Source organism: Macaca nemestrina, chromosome X (genome assembly GCF_043159975.1).
Source record: "Macaca nemestrina isolate mMacNem1 chromosome X, mMacNem.hap1, whole genome shotgun sequence".
NCBI lineage: Eukaryota > Metazoa > Chordata > Mammalia > Primates > Cercopithecidae > Macaca > Macaca nemestrina.
In genome coordinates, this window is record NC_092145.1 from 47,375,112 (window position 1) to 47,390,155 (window position 15,044).

Genomic DNA, 15,044 nt, shown 5'->3' on the forward strand with positions numbered 1-15,044 from the left:
TGGTCTCGATCTTCTGACCTCGTGATCCGCCCACCTCGGTCTCCCAAAGTGCTGAGATTACAGGCATGAGCCACTGCGCCTGGCCGAAGGTTTTAAGAGACATATTCATATCCCTTTGATGGAAGATCTCTGATATTTCAGGTTTTGGTATAAAGGTGTATTTGTGCTACTCCTAACCCTCTCCCACAGTTGCTTCAAGATTCAAAAAGTTTCAGTGGGAGAGGAGTGGGAGAAGGGGTCATGGGAGGAGAGTGAGGAAAGAGGAGCTGGGGGAGGAAGGGCGGGCCAGGATTTGTTACGGTGTCTGGGATGTTTAGCCCTGAGCAAATAGAGAATAAGCTCCGCCCCTGGCTCCACCCTCTTCCCCCAAGGGCAACTGAGGGGTTGGGGCTGTTTCCTGCTCTGGAATATTCCATTTGGGGGGGCGAAACTCCCCTGGCATGGGACAAACCATTATGGTGGGGAGGGATGAGTCTTCAACTTGTCCACAAATACTTTTTTTGGTTCTAAGTCCTTCCGGATCACTCCTGTTTCTTTCAGCCTTCAAGGTCTCCCAACCATGTGGCGGGTTCCCTTATGTCCCAGTGGAGTGGCAGAGGCCATCCTCACTCACTCCCTTTCAACCCTACAATCTCTGGAAATTGAAACAGTCCCAGTGTAAAAGCCTCCACGGTTGGCCCTGAGGCTTCTTTTCCCTCGAAGCCCTAGAAAGAGGCCACCCTCTCTTCAGGCGTGTTAGGCAGTGAGGTTGACCTGTACTTCCCCTGGCCCTTGGCTGAAGAGGTGAGGCCTGGTGGGAGGTGCCCTAGGGTAGGACTAGCCTGTCAGAGGGTCATTAGGAGGGTCTTGTCAGAGAGTGGAGGGTGGGGGCAAGAGGGTGGGAGAAGACTGATGAAGGGAGGGGCTAAGGGGGAAGAAAGGAACCTATTGGCTGCTCCATCAACACAGGGCTAGTGAAACCGTTAAACCCCTAGGCCATCATGGCCTTGAGACCTGAGGACCCCAGTAGTGGGTTCCGGCACAGCAACGTGGTGGCCTTCATCAACGAGAAAATGGCCAGGCACACGAAAGGCCCCGAGTTCTACCTCGAGAATATATCCTTATCCTGGGAGGAGGTGGAAGACAAGCTCTGGGCCATCCTGGAGGACAGCGAGGTGCCCAGCGAGGTCAAAGAGGCCTGCCTGTACCTGGGGCAGCTTGGCCTTGGGCGTGCGCTTTGCCCACAGGCAGGGACAGTTACAAAACCGCAGGGTGCAGTGGCTGCAAGGCTTTGCCAAACTGCACAGATTAGCTGCGATGGTCTTGGCCTCAAACCTGACGGAATTCAAAGAACAGCAGGAGATGGAATGCAATAAGGCGACCTTCCAGTTGCGGATAACCCAGACCAGCCTTGCGGAGGCGCAGAGAGAGCGGGACATGCTGAGATGGAAGCTCCTCCATGCTGTAAGATCCCCCGAATGGCCCCTGCCCAATGCCCCTGCCCTGTCCCAACCTGCCCGGACCCCCTGCCCTGTCCCCAGAATGTGTTTCAGCTCTGCCTACTTCTCTCCAGGAGCTGGCATCTCCCCAGCGGCAGGGCCAGGCTACAGTGTTTCCAGGCCTGGCCACTGCCAGAGGGGATTGGACAGAAGGAGCAGGTGAGCAGGAAAAGGAGGCGGTGGCTGCTGCTGGTGCTGCTGAAGGAGAAGGAGAGGAGAGGTATGCAGAGGCGGGGCCTGCCCCTGAGGAGGCCTTGCAGGGGCTGGGAGGAGGCTTCAGGCATCCTCTGGGAGCTGTGGAGCAGGCAAATTACACCTTTGGGGGGCAGAGGGAGCAGGATCTCAGGTCAGCACAAACAGCCCTGTCTTACTTCTCTGGGCCTGGGTTCACAGCCTCACTGGAGCCTCTTCCTGTCCAGCTCCCTACCTCATTCACATACTCATACCCATGCCCTTTGTCCGCCTTCTCAGCCATACCCACTATACCCCCTTCACCAGCAAAGGTCACAGCACCGGTTCCAACTCAGATGCCTTCCAACTGGGGGGCCTCTGATGCTAGCCTGTGGTCTGATGTGGGGGCCCAGGGAATAGACCCTCAAGAGCCCCCAAGAGACAGGAGAGACTCCGAACCTCATCAACAGAGAAGACCTCCAGTGTATCGCAGGCCAGGGGACTGGGACTGCCCGTGGTGTAAAGCTGTGAATTTTTCACGGAGGGAAAATTGCTTCCTCTGTGGGAGGCGAATCTGGCTGCAAAGGCCTCAGTAAATTCAGAAATGTAAAATAGAACAGAAATGTATCTCAATGGGAAATCAGTCTTCAGGGGGAGAGGGGAGGGGTGGGAGGGGGACTGGGTGAAGTGGGGGAAAGGGGATGAGTGGGAAGATTGGACAATGGGGTGGGGGGACGTGGGGTTGTGGGTGGGAGGATGTAGATGACAGGCAGGGAGAGACATGTTTTAATGACTCCCTTTGTATTTCAGAGTATTAGTAGTCAACACTCCAGAACTACTGCAGTTTTTATTTGTGTGTGTGTCTCTAGCTCCCTATCTTAAGTGTCTGGTGGACCTGGGCAGTATGTAACACCTCCACTCCCTCCCTTCATGTAGGCCTTAGATAATTGGAGCAGGAGTGGATATTTGACCAATCCTGAGCCAAATGAATTTTTTATGTTAGAAAATCTGAACAGACAGGCAGATTCCACAGTCAGAATGGTGTTGGGCAATGAAGCAGTGGGTCACTTGGAGTTGGGGCCAGGGTCAGAGCCATGGACACCAAGGCCATAGCTGAGGCCTGGCCCTGGCTGTGGGGAAACAGAACTGGATGCTTTACAGAGTCAAGTGTCTTTTAGAGGACACCAGTATGAGGTTTCAGGGAGCAGACAGGCATAGAGGAGTTCATCCTGTGACTCCAGAGAGAGGGAGAGAGTAGTGGTGGCCCAATCACTTTTCACTTCCTGTAGTTGTGCTACATGAAAATCTACTTTACACAGATCCCCTTTACTTTAAACTAATTTGAGTGAGTTTCTGTTCTGAGAGCAAGATTATTTCCAAGTCAGACGTTTGTACCAGAAGAGCAATTGTGAACAAAAGACCATTAAAGAAAATGGTGGGACTTGCTGGGGAGTTGCATCAGGGTGTGGTGAGCAGTGGAGATTCCTGAATCCCAAGAGTTTCCATGAATGAACTGGATAGGAAGTTTATTCATGCTCTGAGTGAGTTATATCACAAGAAACAATCAATTCATGCTCTGAGTGAGTTATAGCACAAGAAACAATCAAAACAGGCCTGGGATGAACCCCAGGTTCATCCTGACTCAAATCAACACAGCAGAGATTTGCCACTCCTAAGGGAATCCCTTAGACCTACCTACAGAAGACACCAGCATCATGCAGGTGCAGACTGCTATGACTGTATGGCCCCATGATAGGAGAATCCTTTCCAGTACCCAGTGAGTAGAACCTGGGACAGTCAGATCTGAAAAGAGAACCGCCACTGCCAAGGAGGTGAATCAGCAACTGATAGTGCTCAGAGGGTTTGCTGGTCTAGACTATGAACCAAAGCATGGTGCCATCTTGAGAGATTCTGTCCCCCAACCCACCACCGCAATGATAAATGTGGGAGGGAAATCTGGCTACAAAGCTCTCAGTGAATTCAGAAATGTAGAACAGAACAGAAACATATCCCAATGGGAAATCAACTTCTAGAGGGAAGGGGTGAGGTGGAGGAGGATAGGAGTGGGTAGGGTAAGGGGGTAGGTGACAGGTTAGTCTGCTTCTCTCCCTCTGATGACTAAGTTTTGTTGATGGGGGCTACATGTATGTTTTAGCCCACAGGTGGAAGGATGAGAAGGAGCTCCACCTGGACCAGATTGAGACACAACTGAAGGAGCCCTGGACATTGCCCAGGACCTGTGGACATAGAGACTAAGAAGCTGTCATGGCCCTGGGACATCTCTGCTGCAGCTAAACTTGATTTTTAGGTTTTTTCCTGTTGGGGATGAACAATAATCAGGATTGAGGGTCAGGTTCCTAGCCTGCAGTTTTCAGAAATGTCTTTGAGTTTCTTTATACATCTCTAGGGCAGGGTTTCCTAATCTCAGTACTCTTGACATTTGGAGCTGGATAATTCTTTGTTGCAGGGGGCTGTCCAGTACATTGTAGGATGTTTAGAAGAATTCCTAGCCTCTACCCACTAGTTGCCAAGGGCATCCACCCCTCAGAGCCCGGGTTGTGACAGCCAAAAATGCCTCCAGATACTGCCACATGTCCACTAGAGGGCAAAGTTGTCCCTGGTTGGAAAATGAGGTACTTAGGAGTAGTCAGAACAGGGGAAGAATTAGGAGAAAAAGGTCAATGAAGCTGAGGGGCCCTCTCATATAGGAGCTGAAAAGTATCCATTGGGTCTGGCATTTACTTTGGATCTTCCAGCAGATCTAGGGGAGTGGCAGGGGCAGAAGCCAAACTGCAGAAGTGAGGAGTGAGTGAGGATGATGTGGAGTCAGTGAGGGAGGCTCTTCCTCAAGGATTCTTGGCTGTGAAGGGAAGGATTGAAGTGGGATACTCAGTTGAGAGAGGATTTTTTTTTTCTTTCTTTCTTTCTTTTTTTTTTTTTTTTTGAGACGGAGTCTCGCTCTGTTGCCCAGGCTAGAGTGCAGTGGCGCAATCTTGGCTCACTCCAACCTCTGCCTCCCGTGTTCAAGTGATTCTCCTGCCTTAGCCTCCCGAGTAGCTGGGACTACAGGCATGTGCCACCACGCCTGGCTAATTTTTATAATTTCAGTAGAGATCATGTTAGCCAGGCTGGTCTCAAACTCCTGACCTCAGGCAATCCACCTGCCTCAGCCTCCCAAGTGCTGAGATTACAGGCGTGAGCCACCGTGCCTGGCCGGTTCTTTTGAATATGGGAGAAATTTGAGCCATGGAGAAGGAGATAGCTGAAGAAAGCTTGAAAATGCAAAAAACATGTGAAAGAATGTGGTAGATTTTGCATACTGTATCAGAGGCATGGCCCCTGTATTGTTAAATGAAAAAAAAAATTCATGTGACAAGGTCGCGTTTGTTTTTGTAAAAAAAAAAAAAAAACCCAAAGTTCTGTGTGTATATGAATGTTATAAATTTATATATTCATGTTTGTCTTATGTTACAGTTTTATGTTTGTGTAAGCATATAAAATGGTCTGGAAATACATTTAGCAAACAAGGTACCTGGCGGGCTCAGGGTCAGGGGATAGGAGGCAGCAGGGTATGGGGATATAGGGTGGGATGGGGTATGGGGCAGTTGGGTGGAGGGCTTTTCTTTCTTTATATATTTCTGTGTTATGAAAGTAAAATAAGTATTCACAAAAATACAAAAATAAGTGAATTTACTGGCTTGGGTGGCTTGGAAGGGCTGCCTTTTCCTTTGGGACTGGAGGAAAGAAGAAGAGCAGACATTGATCTATAAGGCAAAGGGGTGTTAAAACAAGGGGGCACCTGCTTGTGTGTGTGTTGTGGACAAAGTGCTTGGAAGTAAGTGAAGATGGAAGGGCAGGGCAGGGGTGGGATCCTCTTCGGGTACTTTGGGGAATAACTAGTGGGTGAAGATGGGAAATGGAGGGAGAGAAAAGGATCGTCAAGCTGCATGGAGTAGGATAGGACCCAACTGAAAGAAAACTAAGGGGGAGAGCAGTGGCAGTCTAGGAGGAAAAGGGGTGGCAGATCCAAGTGGGGCAGCACACCCAAATCTATCTCTCAGGTGTTAAAACCGTCCACTTACTCATTACAGAAAAACAGTACATACAAAAGGGGAAAAGGCAGGATGGGCGGGCAGAGATCTGTGCCTGACTCCTTCCTGCTCCTTCTAGGCCTGTAGCACATCTCTTCATTTGTTGCTCCACTGTGGAGAAGCCGAAAACTAGCTATATTTTATTTTCAGGTCCAGTCAGCTGGGAGTGCAATTTCTAGCAACCTAATCTTTACCTGCAAATACCTAAGAGTTTAAAGCAAAGTTCAACTTACCTCAGGTCTTTGATTTTACAGTATGGATTACGCAGTGCTTGGCAGAGCAGGTGTAGCTGAGACACTGGCAAACTGCACAGCTGAAAGGACCTAAAAGAGATGAGGAAATAAAAAGTAATTTAAAATAAAACTTTAAGTAAAAGGCTTATTTGACTTTTGTTACTTTGCTAGTAGTACTAATTTACCCCTTCCCAAAACCTTAAGAAGTATTACCCCATTTTGCAGATAAGGAAATTTGGGCACAAAAAGTAATCTGCACAAGGTCACATAGGTAGGTACAGAACTGAGGTCATTACTCAGGTCTGACTCCAAAACCATGTTACTATGTGCCAGGCACTGAGGTATGCACTTTATTTTCACAAATTATCTTATCTGGCCCTTAATCCAATAACAAGTATTATAATCACCGTTTTGCACATGCTCTGAGACATCAAGTGACTTGCCCAAGCTAACTTTACAATATAACTGGTTCTTGGTTGTTAGTACTAATAGAAGAATTAATAACAATAATTAAAAACCAGGAAAGCTCAATAGTAAACTTTTACATAGCCAATATGCTTGGGAAAGAAGAATGTTGGGTTAAATTTTTGATAAGAGTTTAAACCCTCTGACAAAGGCAATAAGGGTTATGGGGGAGGACTCCATCTAAGGTTGACTTTCTGAAAACCCAGAATGAACCAGAAGATGCTTTGCTTCCATCAGTGTTTCAACTTTAAATGTATCAGTCCATTATTTTACTTTATAATATACAGCTGGAATAAAGCTGTATATTATATACATACACAGAATTGGTCAAGGCCTTGTAGGCAAGGTCTTTCACAATTCTGAGTCCATTAAACCTCCCCCTCTAGTTCCAAACACAAATTTTTGTTAATGCCTCCCTCCCTCTCATTTCCCTCAAACCCACATACCCCATGCTCATTTCCACCTTTATGCTATTGCCCACTCAAGAAATACAACTATAAGTGATACAACTTGAGTTATTTCATTCCTCAAGTGGAGCTTTCTTCTGATCCCTCTCCTCCCAGTCCCCTGCCCCTCAACTGGCCTGAAAACTAAGGGAGAAGCATTATCAATCTTAATCCATATTGAGAACTGACTTACAGCATTTTCTAGATAACACAGGTATAAGTCTTCTTTGCTGCTTTAGTCAATAAGCCAGTGGGACTGTATTTTATGGTATACAGAGTACGTATTATAAAAGTAATTTACCTAAGCCTCTTTCAACTTCAGCTCATGACCTTCTGTGAAGTTGCAAGCTCTGGTGGAAATAACCAGGATTTATAGCAAGATCATACAGGAGTGTACCTCTGCCCCTTACTAACCTGAAGTTCCGTGAGGCCTCAGTGATGAAGTATATGTAGAGGAGAGTGACAACCAATTGAAAGTTAGGTTTTATACCTTTTTCCAGAATGGTCATTACACCAAAATAGCAGAGTCCTGAATGATCAACTTGATGACCTTACATGCTCATAACACTTTAGAATTACAAACCACATCCACACAGTGACAATGAATACTAATACACACACACACACACACGCACACACACACAGAGTGACTAGTACAGTCCCCATTGTCTGGGAAGGCCAAAAACTGGAGGAAAGAATGGATATACACACTGATTAAGTGTCAAGGCTAGTGGCACGAATGTTGAGGCTCGCTCTTCCTCTTCAAATCCAAGTAGGTGCTGACACGTCAGAGACACTTGACAGGTGACTGTGACTGCTTTTTACACAGAAGGACATAGCCGGAATGTCCATTTTTGTATAGGTAGGTTAAAGCAGTATAATTGACTGTAAATCATCAATTATCCTTTTTGCATTTTCTTCTTCCTGAATCTCATACAAACAGTGAAACAGGTCCACCGGCTCAATCTGTAACCTAGAAGCCTTATCCTTTATTTCTCTCTCAGTCCACTTCAGTAACCCCTCTCGAAGTCCTGGGGAAAGTTTTATTCCAAAAGTAGTTTCCACAGCCTTTCCTTTCCCTTTATGTAAGAGGCCAAATAAGAATTGCATCATTAGTGATGAAAAACCTTTTCCATATTGTTAGAACATTTCTTGCCACATTTTCTCTGCTTGATAAAAAAAAAAAATCCAGCTATTGTCATTCTTCAGGGCATGGAAGACAGCAGTCAAGAACTCTTGGAAACTGAAGTGAAGGAAAGTATAGACACTGACAGCTCCTTCAGCCTTTTTCAAAAATCGACTGAGAAAAATGCAGTTGGTATCACACACTCCTATCCCATGTCTTCTGAGGTCACTGACTGCAAACAAAACCTGATGGTTTTGCAGACCTTCTGCAACCAAATAGCAAAGACCCCACAGGCAACTTTGTCCCTCCCATACTGAGATGCCTGTAAGGGTTTTGAGGCACTTGGAAAAGTAGAATAAATACACATCAGTCATGGTCTGAAGTGACCTCAAGAGAGTCCTGTCACCATCTCCCTGTGACTGCAGGACACTGCATATCATCCAGGAGACGATGGGAAGTGAAGACATAAAGTCAAGGTCCTCATTCTCTCAAAGATCGTAAAAGACTTTCATTGATGTATTAGCACCTGAAAACTGGCTCAGTAAATATGCTGTCTTTTCAGTATCTGTAAACCGTAAGATCTCTGCCTGGATAGGTTGTTTTAACAGAGTGGAGCTTCATGGTTGTAGGCCGGGCAGTTATCAGGAGGGAGGAATCAGGGAGCAGTTTTTTCCTCACAAAACTGCACAAGAGACCCTCTACTGGCTTCCTCTCCTGGGGGTGAACACTAAGATCCTCTTCTTGGTCACCAACAGGGTCCTGCAGCTCAGGAAATCCATCGAGAATGAACAGAATCTTCTCTGGATATATGAGAATAGTGTCCAAGATTGGTCCATTTATATCTTGAAAAGTGTTAGTGATAAGGTCAGCAGCACTAAGTTTAGCAATATGGCAGATTTCTCTCAGTTGACATAGATGAGATAGTCAAACCTCCCTGGAGTGACGGTTCCTGCTGCCCAGTCAAACATGAACTTGTGCACCACAGCTGTTTCCCAGTCCCAGCACATCCCTGAAGCACCACAGTTCGGGATGAGCTGGAGCCCTCTTCACTAGGATCAAATACATGTTCCATGTCAATAAAATGATCTTGTTGAGGAATTCCACATGGTGTCTCTTCTGATATACCATGGTCTTTTACAAGAAGCAGTTGTGATTCTATATGCTTGCCATGGTGATAACATTTATCAACTCCTATCTTTAGGTATTTTTCTTTTAGATGTCTTCTGAATATTTCCCAGTAATCTAATGTGGTGACAGCAAGAGTTAGTAATTACAGAATCCCAGACAACAACTCTAACTAGTACCTCCATCACCACCATCTCCACTTAGATGTCCCAAAGGATCCTCAACTTTACATGTCTAAACCTGAGTTCTTGATTTCTATACTCCTCTGTCCCCGCACACAAAACCCTCCTCAGGCATCTTGTCAAAGTTAAGTGGTGCTATCCAGTTGCTCAGAAAAATGTTATGAGTACTTTTCCTTCAATCCTCTACATCCAATCAATTAGCAAGGCCTAACATTTATACTTTCAAAATAAGCCTCGAATCCATTTATTTACCACTATATCCTCAAATACCACCCAAGTCTAGGGCACTGTCACCTCCTTCCTAGACTGACCAAATAGCATCCTACTAATCTATTCTTGCCCATCTACTGGTTCCTTCCTATGCAGCAGCCAAAACAATCTTCTACAGATACCAATTAGATCATGTCACTTCCCTGCCCAAAATCCTTCAAGAGCTTTTCATTGTTCTTGGTATAAAATCCAAAATTCTCATCCTACAAGGTGTTCTCATGATCTGGGCCCTCTCTACCTCCCCTCCTCAGCCTCATTTTTTATCATTCTCTTTTCTGCTCTCTACGTTAAAGACACACTGGCCTACTTTCAGTTCTCAAAATGCCATGTTCTCACCTACTTCAGGGACTTTGCACTAGCTAATCTTTCCACCTGGAACATTCTTCCTCCTGCTGTTCCCATGAAAAGCTCGTTTTCATCCTTCTGATCTCAAATATTACTTCCTAGAAGAGGATTTGTTTGACCACCCAATTTAAAGGAGATCCTCTCTACTATTTCCCTTACTGGCACCATATTTTTACCTTTATAGCTCTTATCACAATTTATAACTGTCTTGTTCATTTACTTTTTCACTGTCTTTTCTACTATACAATAATATACCTGAAGACAGGGGCCTTATCTATCTCCTTTATAATAAGTACCCTGAGTACCTGGCACCAAGCCCAGCACATAACAGACACTCAATAAATATTTATTGAACATGGCTATAAATGCCTTTGGATTACAAACAAGTTACTATTGCCTATTCTGTGACAGACACTGTTAGGACCTTTATGTATATTTCTGATTTAATTCTCACAATAATCCCATGAAATAGGTATTACCTACATTTGATAGTTGAGGAAATTGAAACTTATAACCAGGGCCACCTTCATGAGTGTGCAGTCTCTGCAGTCACACAGGTCTCCACACTCAGAAGGATGTATAATTGGTTTAATGCTCTGCTGTTGCTCTCTTGAAATTCTTAATATTTGACCAAGAGGTTTTGCATTTTCATTTTGTACTGTATCCCACAAATTATGTAGCCAGTGCTGCTTTACATAGCTTTAAGTAATTTGTCCAATACTAGTAAGTGACATCAAGTACAAACTTATATTAAGTGAATGTCTATGCCAGCATTTCCCAAATCAGAGTTCCCTGGAAAACTGTCTGAAGAAGGGAGTGCATCCTCTAGTCTCTTAGAATTTCTCAATGCTTATAAGCATATGAAAGGCTCTTGTACTAGCATATGAAACATTCTTTAACTCTCCTACAGTTGAAAAAGGCTGTTTAACTGTGTTTAACCCGAAGTTTTCTGGTCCTAAATGACTACAGAACCCTTTTCTAACAGCAAAGTTATTAATTACTGCAAAACTGTTCCTAGAACTCAGTTTGGGGAATGCTAATCTAGATAAGGGTTGGCAAACATTTTCTGTAAAATTTCTTAAGTAGTTTAGGCTTTTCAGGCTCTGTTGCAATTACTCAACTCTGCCATCTTACTGTGAAAGTAGCCATAGATAATATGTAAACAAATAGCTGTATTCCAATAAAGCTTTGTTTACAAAAATAGGCAACTGGTTGGGTTTGACTTGCTAGCTATAGTTTGCTGGCCCTGATCTAGATAATTCCAGAAGAGGACTGGTCTTTTCTCAGAATAAAAGTTTCTACATCTAGCTCTTGACCAGTATTCGAATAGGTATTTGAATATATTCTATATGATATAGAAGCCCTGTTTGTCGTGACAGTTTGGGGCTTTATAGTTGCCAAAAAAAAGCAATGATTGCTGCCCCAGTGGATAAGGGGGAAAAGTTAGAGAGAAGCGGGGTGGGGCAAGGATGGGTAGTTGGGTTCTTGGAAGATACTATTCTCAAAACAGAAAAAGAGAGTAAAATAGAAAAGACATCTACATCTACCTGTAAGCTCTTTACATGAAAATGAAGCCAGAGAACTTGAAGCAACTGTGGAAGAAAGAGTTAGAGTTAGGAGTAGCACAAATACACCTTTATACCAAAACCTGAAATGCACAGAAATTTTGCCACACTGCAACAGCCATTCATGCTGCTCCCCAAATAGAAATACAACGAAGAAAGTAAATCATCTCACATCTTCTCTAACTTACCCACAAAGGTATTTTATAGCTAATATGCAACATAAAATAAAACATAAGAATTTCCCAGCTGGGCACAGTGGCTCACACCCGTAATCCCAAGGCTTTGGGAGTCTAAGGTGGGAGGATCACTTGAGCCCAGGAATTTGAGACCAGCCTGGGCAGCATAAGGAGACCTTGTCTCCACAAAAAATAAAAAATCCGCCAAGTGTAGTGGTGTGCACTTGTGTTCCCAGATACTTGGGAGACAGAGGCAGGAGGATCACTTGAGTCTGGGAGGTCAAGGCTGTAGTGAGCTGTGATTGCATCACTGCACTCCAGCCTGACTGACAGAGTGAGACCCTATCTCTTAAAAAAAAAGAATTTCCCTTATGCATATATTTAGCTGTGGATATTTTAATTTATATCATCAATAAGGAAAATTTTCAGCATGAGCTTAAAGACACATACACTATTTGAAGCGATTGTTTTCTGCTATTTTCTTTCCAGTGAATATTACCCTCTTGCTTCTGTTGTGGTGTTATGCCCAGACCGTTTATTCCCCGAAGAAGATCACCAGAGTCCAGAGTCAAAGCTAAGCAGCAAGTATCTTTATTACAGGTTCGAACCTGGAACTTTCCCTCGCTCGTGAAACGAGATGGGCAGGAGAGCTCCCCCACTGAGCTCCAAGCAGTGTTATATAGTCTAAGAAAAGTGGGCATAGAGTTATTATACAAATCAGATATATGATTGGCTAGTGTTTGAACAAGGCGATTTGGCTAACTATGATTGGTTCCCGCCATTTCTGATATTTTGGTTCAAACTTTGAGGTGGGAGAGCAGGTTTATGGCAGCAAGAGTTTATCTTACTTAAACACGTCTTGTGACCTTGCCTCAGAACTTACAAAATCTCTGGTATGTGCAAAACAAAATCTCTGGTACGTGCAGAAAACCAGGTACTCACAGAACTTACGAAATCTCTGGTATGTGCAAAGATTAGAGAGCAGAACAAGGGTGTAGCGGGTGGGGGGGCGGGTACACATCTATCCTTGTGTCCTTTCATTTCCCCCTTCTCATAAGTAACTGGATGTCCAATCTTGGATTTCCAGAGTCTTATAATATAGCCTCACTTTCTGGGTGCAGGAGAGGCTGGTGATGGCTACGGAGGACCATTAGTTGGATGGTATCAAACCTTTCTCTGACAAATTGTAAAATTTTATTTACCACACAGGGGCCTATAGTGAATAGAAGTAGTAAAGACATTAAGGGGCCTAAAAGGGGTGCCAGAAGGGAAAACATTGAAGAGCTCCACCAATTGTTAGCGGCTGTAGTGAATTGTTGCTTTTTCATTTCTAAGCTTAGTTCGTGTAGGCGTTGGACTCTTTCCTCAACTAACCCTGACTCATTTATATAGAAACAGCATTCTTCTTTGAGGAACATACAGGTACCTCCTTTCTCAGCCGTGAGTAAGTCTAAGGCTCTGCGGTTAAGTCTCTGTGCTAGGGAGGTGAGCTGCCGCTGAAGGGAGGCTAGGGAATAGGCGGAGTCTTCCATAGCAACAGAGAACTGTTGTAACAGCTTGTCGTTTTCTATCATGGAGTGTTGTAGGGCCCCTCCTGCTAACCCCGCTGCGACGACAGAGGTGGTTAAGGATATTCCGGCAATTAGTGGTAGAAAAACTGCTCGTCTATGTCACGCAGTTTCAGTTGGGGCAGTCCTTGCCCAGCCTATGAACTCTGCCGGGGTCAGCAGGGTCAGTCGGGGAACTAGTGTAACAGGGATGCACAACTGTCCGTCAGAGATGCTTTTGGACAGAGTTTTTAACAGAGTCATTTTACACCAGAAGAACACACCAGGGGGAGCACGTATGGGGCTATTAGGGTATGTAGCCGTCTGGTTGCAGAGGCTGCTACTAAATGCTGAATAACAGTAGGGGTATTTCTCTTGGTATGGGTCACGGTACAGGGCTACATCAGGTATTGCAACTGTTGATGAATTAGAATCTGGCATATAGTTTGTGGGTGGGGAGGAAAGGGGAACAGCGGTTAATGGTGGTCTTCCTAAGGTTGCACACATAAAGCAAGAGGACAGGTCGCCTAAACTGGTGAGGTTGGCGAATGCTAGCCCTTCTTGTAATAGGGTTAGCCAGGAGAAGGGCTGCAAGTCTTGTGATAGCTTGGTTTCCTGTCTGTGGATTTGTGTATGGATTAAGGGTCGAATCTGGACTAGACTCCGCCACAAGTACAGGTGGCTACTAGGCCAGCTACTACTGGCATCGTAGTAGACTGCCCCATGTTGGGGCGATGTCCACCGGGAGTGCCCTGGATCTGTTATTATCCAAGTGAATATGTTGGGAGTCCCTGTCGGGTAGCGAGTCCTGAGGAGGTTAGACTTTCTCGGGTATTTGTCCCATACCCTGGCTGAGTGCATTTTACAATAGTGGTATGGGCAACCTGCATTCTGGTGCCACCAATAATTCTTACAATTATATTCAGTCTGATCATATTCAAAACAAATCATGAGTATCCCCGGTTGGGCAATTTGGAAATTAGTGAAATTGAGGTAAATTGGAGTATTGCACCCGGAGGGGGGGCAGTCTGCACTAGCTAGCAGTTTACCCGCTTGGGGGGTTTCCCCGGGGTGAGTTTTGTTCTCATAGAGCCAGAACCTCCAGACATAGGGATTAGACGGCGCAGCAGTTAGGAGAGTCAGATGTATAAGGCATAAAAGCATAGGCAAGCTAGACATGGTTACGGCTATGTGGGTGACGGCGCAGGGTTAGCTTTAAGGGATTGTTCTTAGCTTTGTCTACAGTCCATGTAACCGGTGCTCCAGACGGCTCGAGAAGGTCGGATGTTGGGTCCACTGGTTTGACGTGTGTGTAGTGGATCCACGAAGCGATGCCTTCTACTTTGAGAGCGGTGGGAGTAGTCAGGAGTACTTGCAGTGGTCCTTTCTACCTGGGTTGAAGAGTTTCTTGCCGGTGGTGCTTGACTAGGACCCAGTCTCCCGGCTGGAACGGATGAGGCGTCGGCGGAGGTCCTGCCTCGTACAGTTCTCGTAGTCTGGGCCAAATTTCCTGGTGAATTTTCTGTAAGGCTTGTAAGGAGAACAGGAGCTCAGAGACATTTTCAGTTTCAGGTTTGAGTAAGTCATCTTTTAGACTGGGGACCAGGGGTGGGGGTCTGCCATACATGATTTCATATGGTGTGAGGCCCAGTCTGTAAGGGGTATTTCGGGCCCGGAACAGAGCGTAGGGGAGAAGTACTACCCAATTAGCGCCAGTCTCCATGGTCAATTTAGTTAAGGTCTCCTTCAGAGTCCGATTCATCCTTTCTACCTGTCCTGAGCTTTGGGGCCTATAAGCACAATGTAATTTCCAATTTGCCCCAA

The 15,044-nt window shown here is 45.3% G+C and overlaps 2 protein-coding genes across 20 annotated transcripts in view; one reads left to right on the forward strand and one right to left on the reverse strand.

The window, feature by feature from the left end:
* Window positions 1–15,044, reverse strand: part of LOC105490450 (ribonuclease inhibitor-like) — a 75,562-nt gene that overhangs the window by 22,341 nt on the left and 38,177 nt on the right. For 15 of the 19 annotated variants that reach the window (XM_071088735.1, XM_071088738.1, XM_071088736.1 and 12 more), the window contains 3 exons: window positions 11,480–11,524; window positions 7,596–9,252; window positions 5,974–6,063 (listed from right to left, as the gene is read on the reverse strand). The gene's annotated coding sequence lies outside the window, so the exon portion shown is untranslated. The other 4 variants (XM_071088731.1, XM_071088724.1, XM_071088734.1 and 1 more) reach the window with 3 other exon arrangements.
* Window positions 981–2,247, forward strand: LOC105490451 (testis expressed 13B). The gene is given in 3 exon segments (XM_024795651.2): window positions 981–1,175; window positions 1,177–1,417; window positions 1,551–2,247. Coding segments are annotated over 3 exon segments (1,131 nt in total). The 3' UTR covers window positions 2,246–2,247.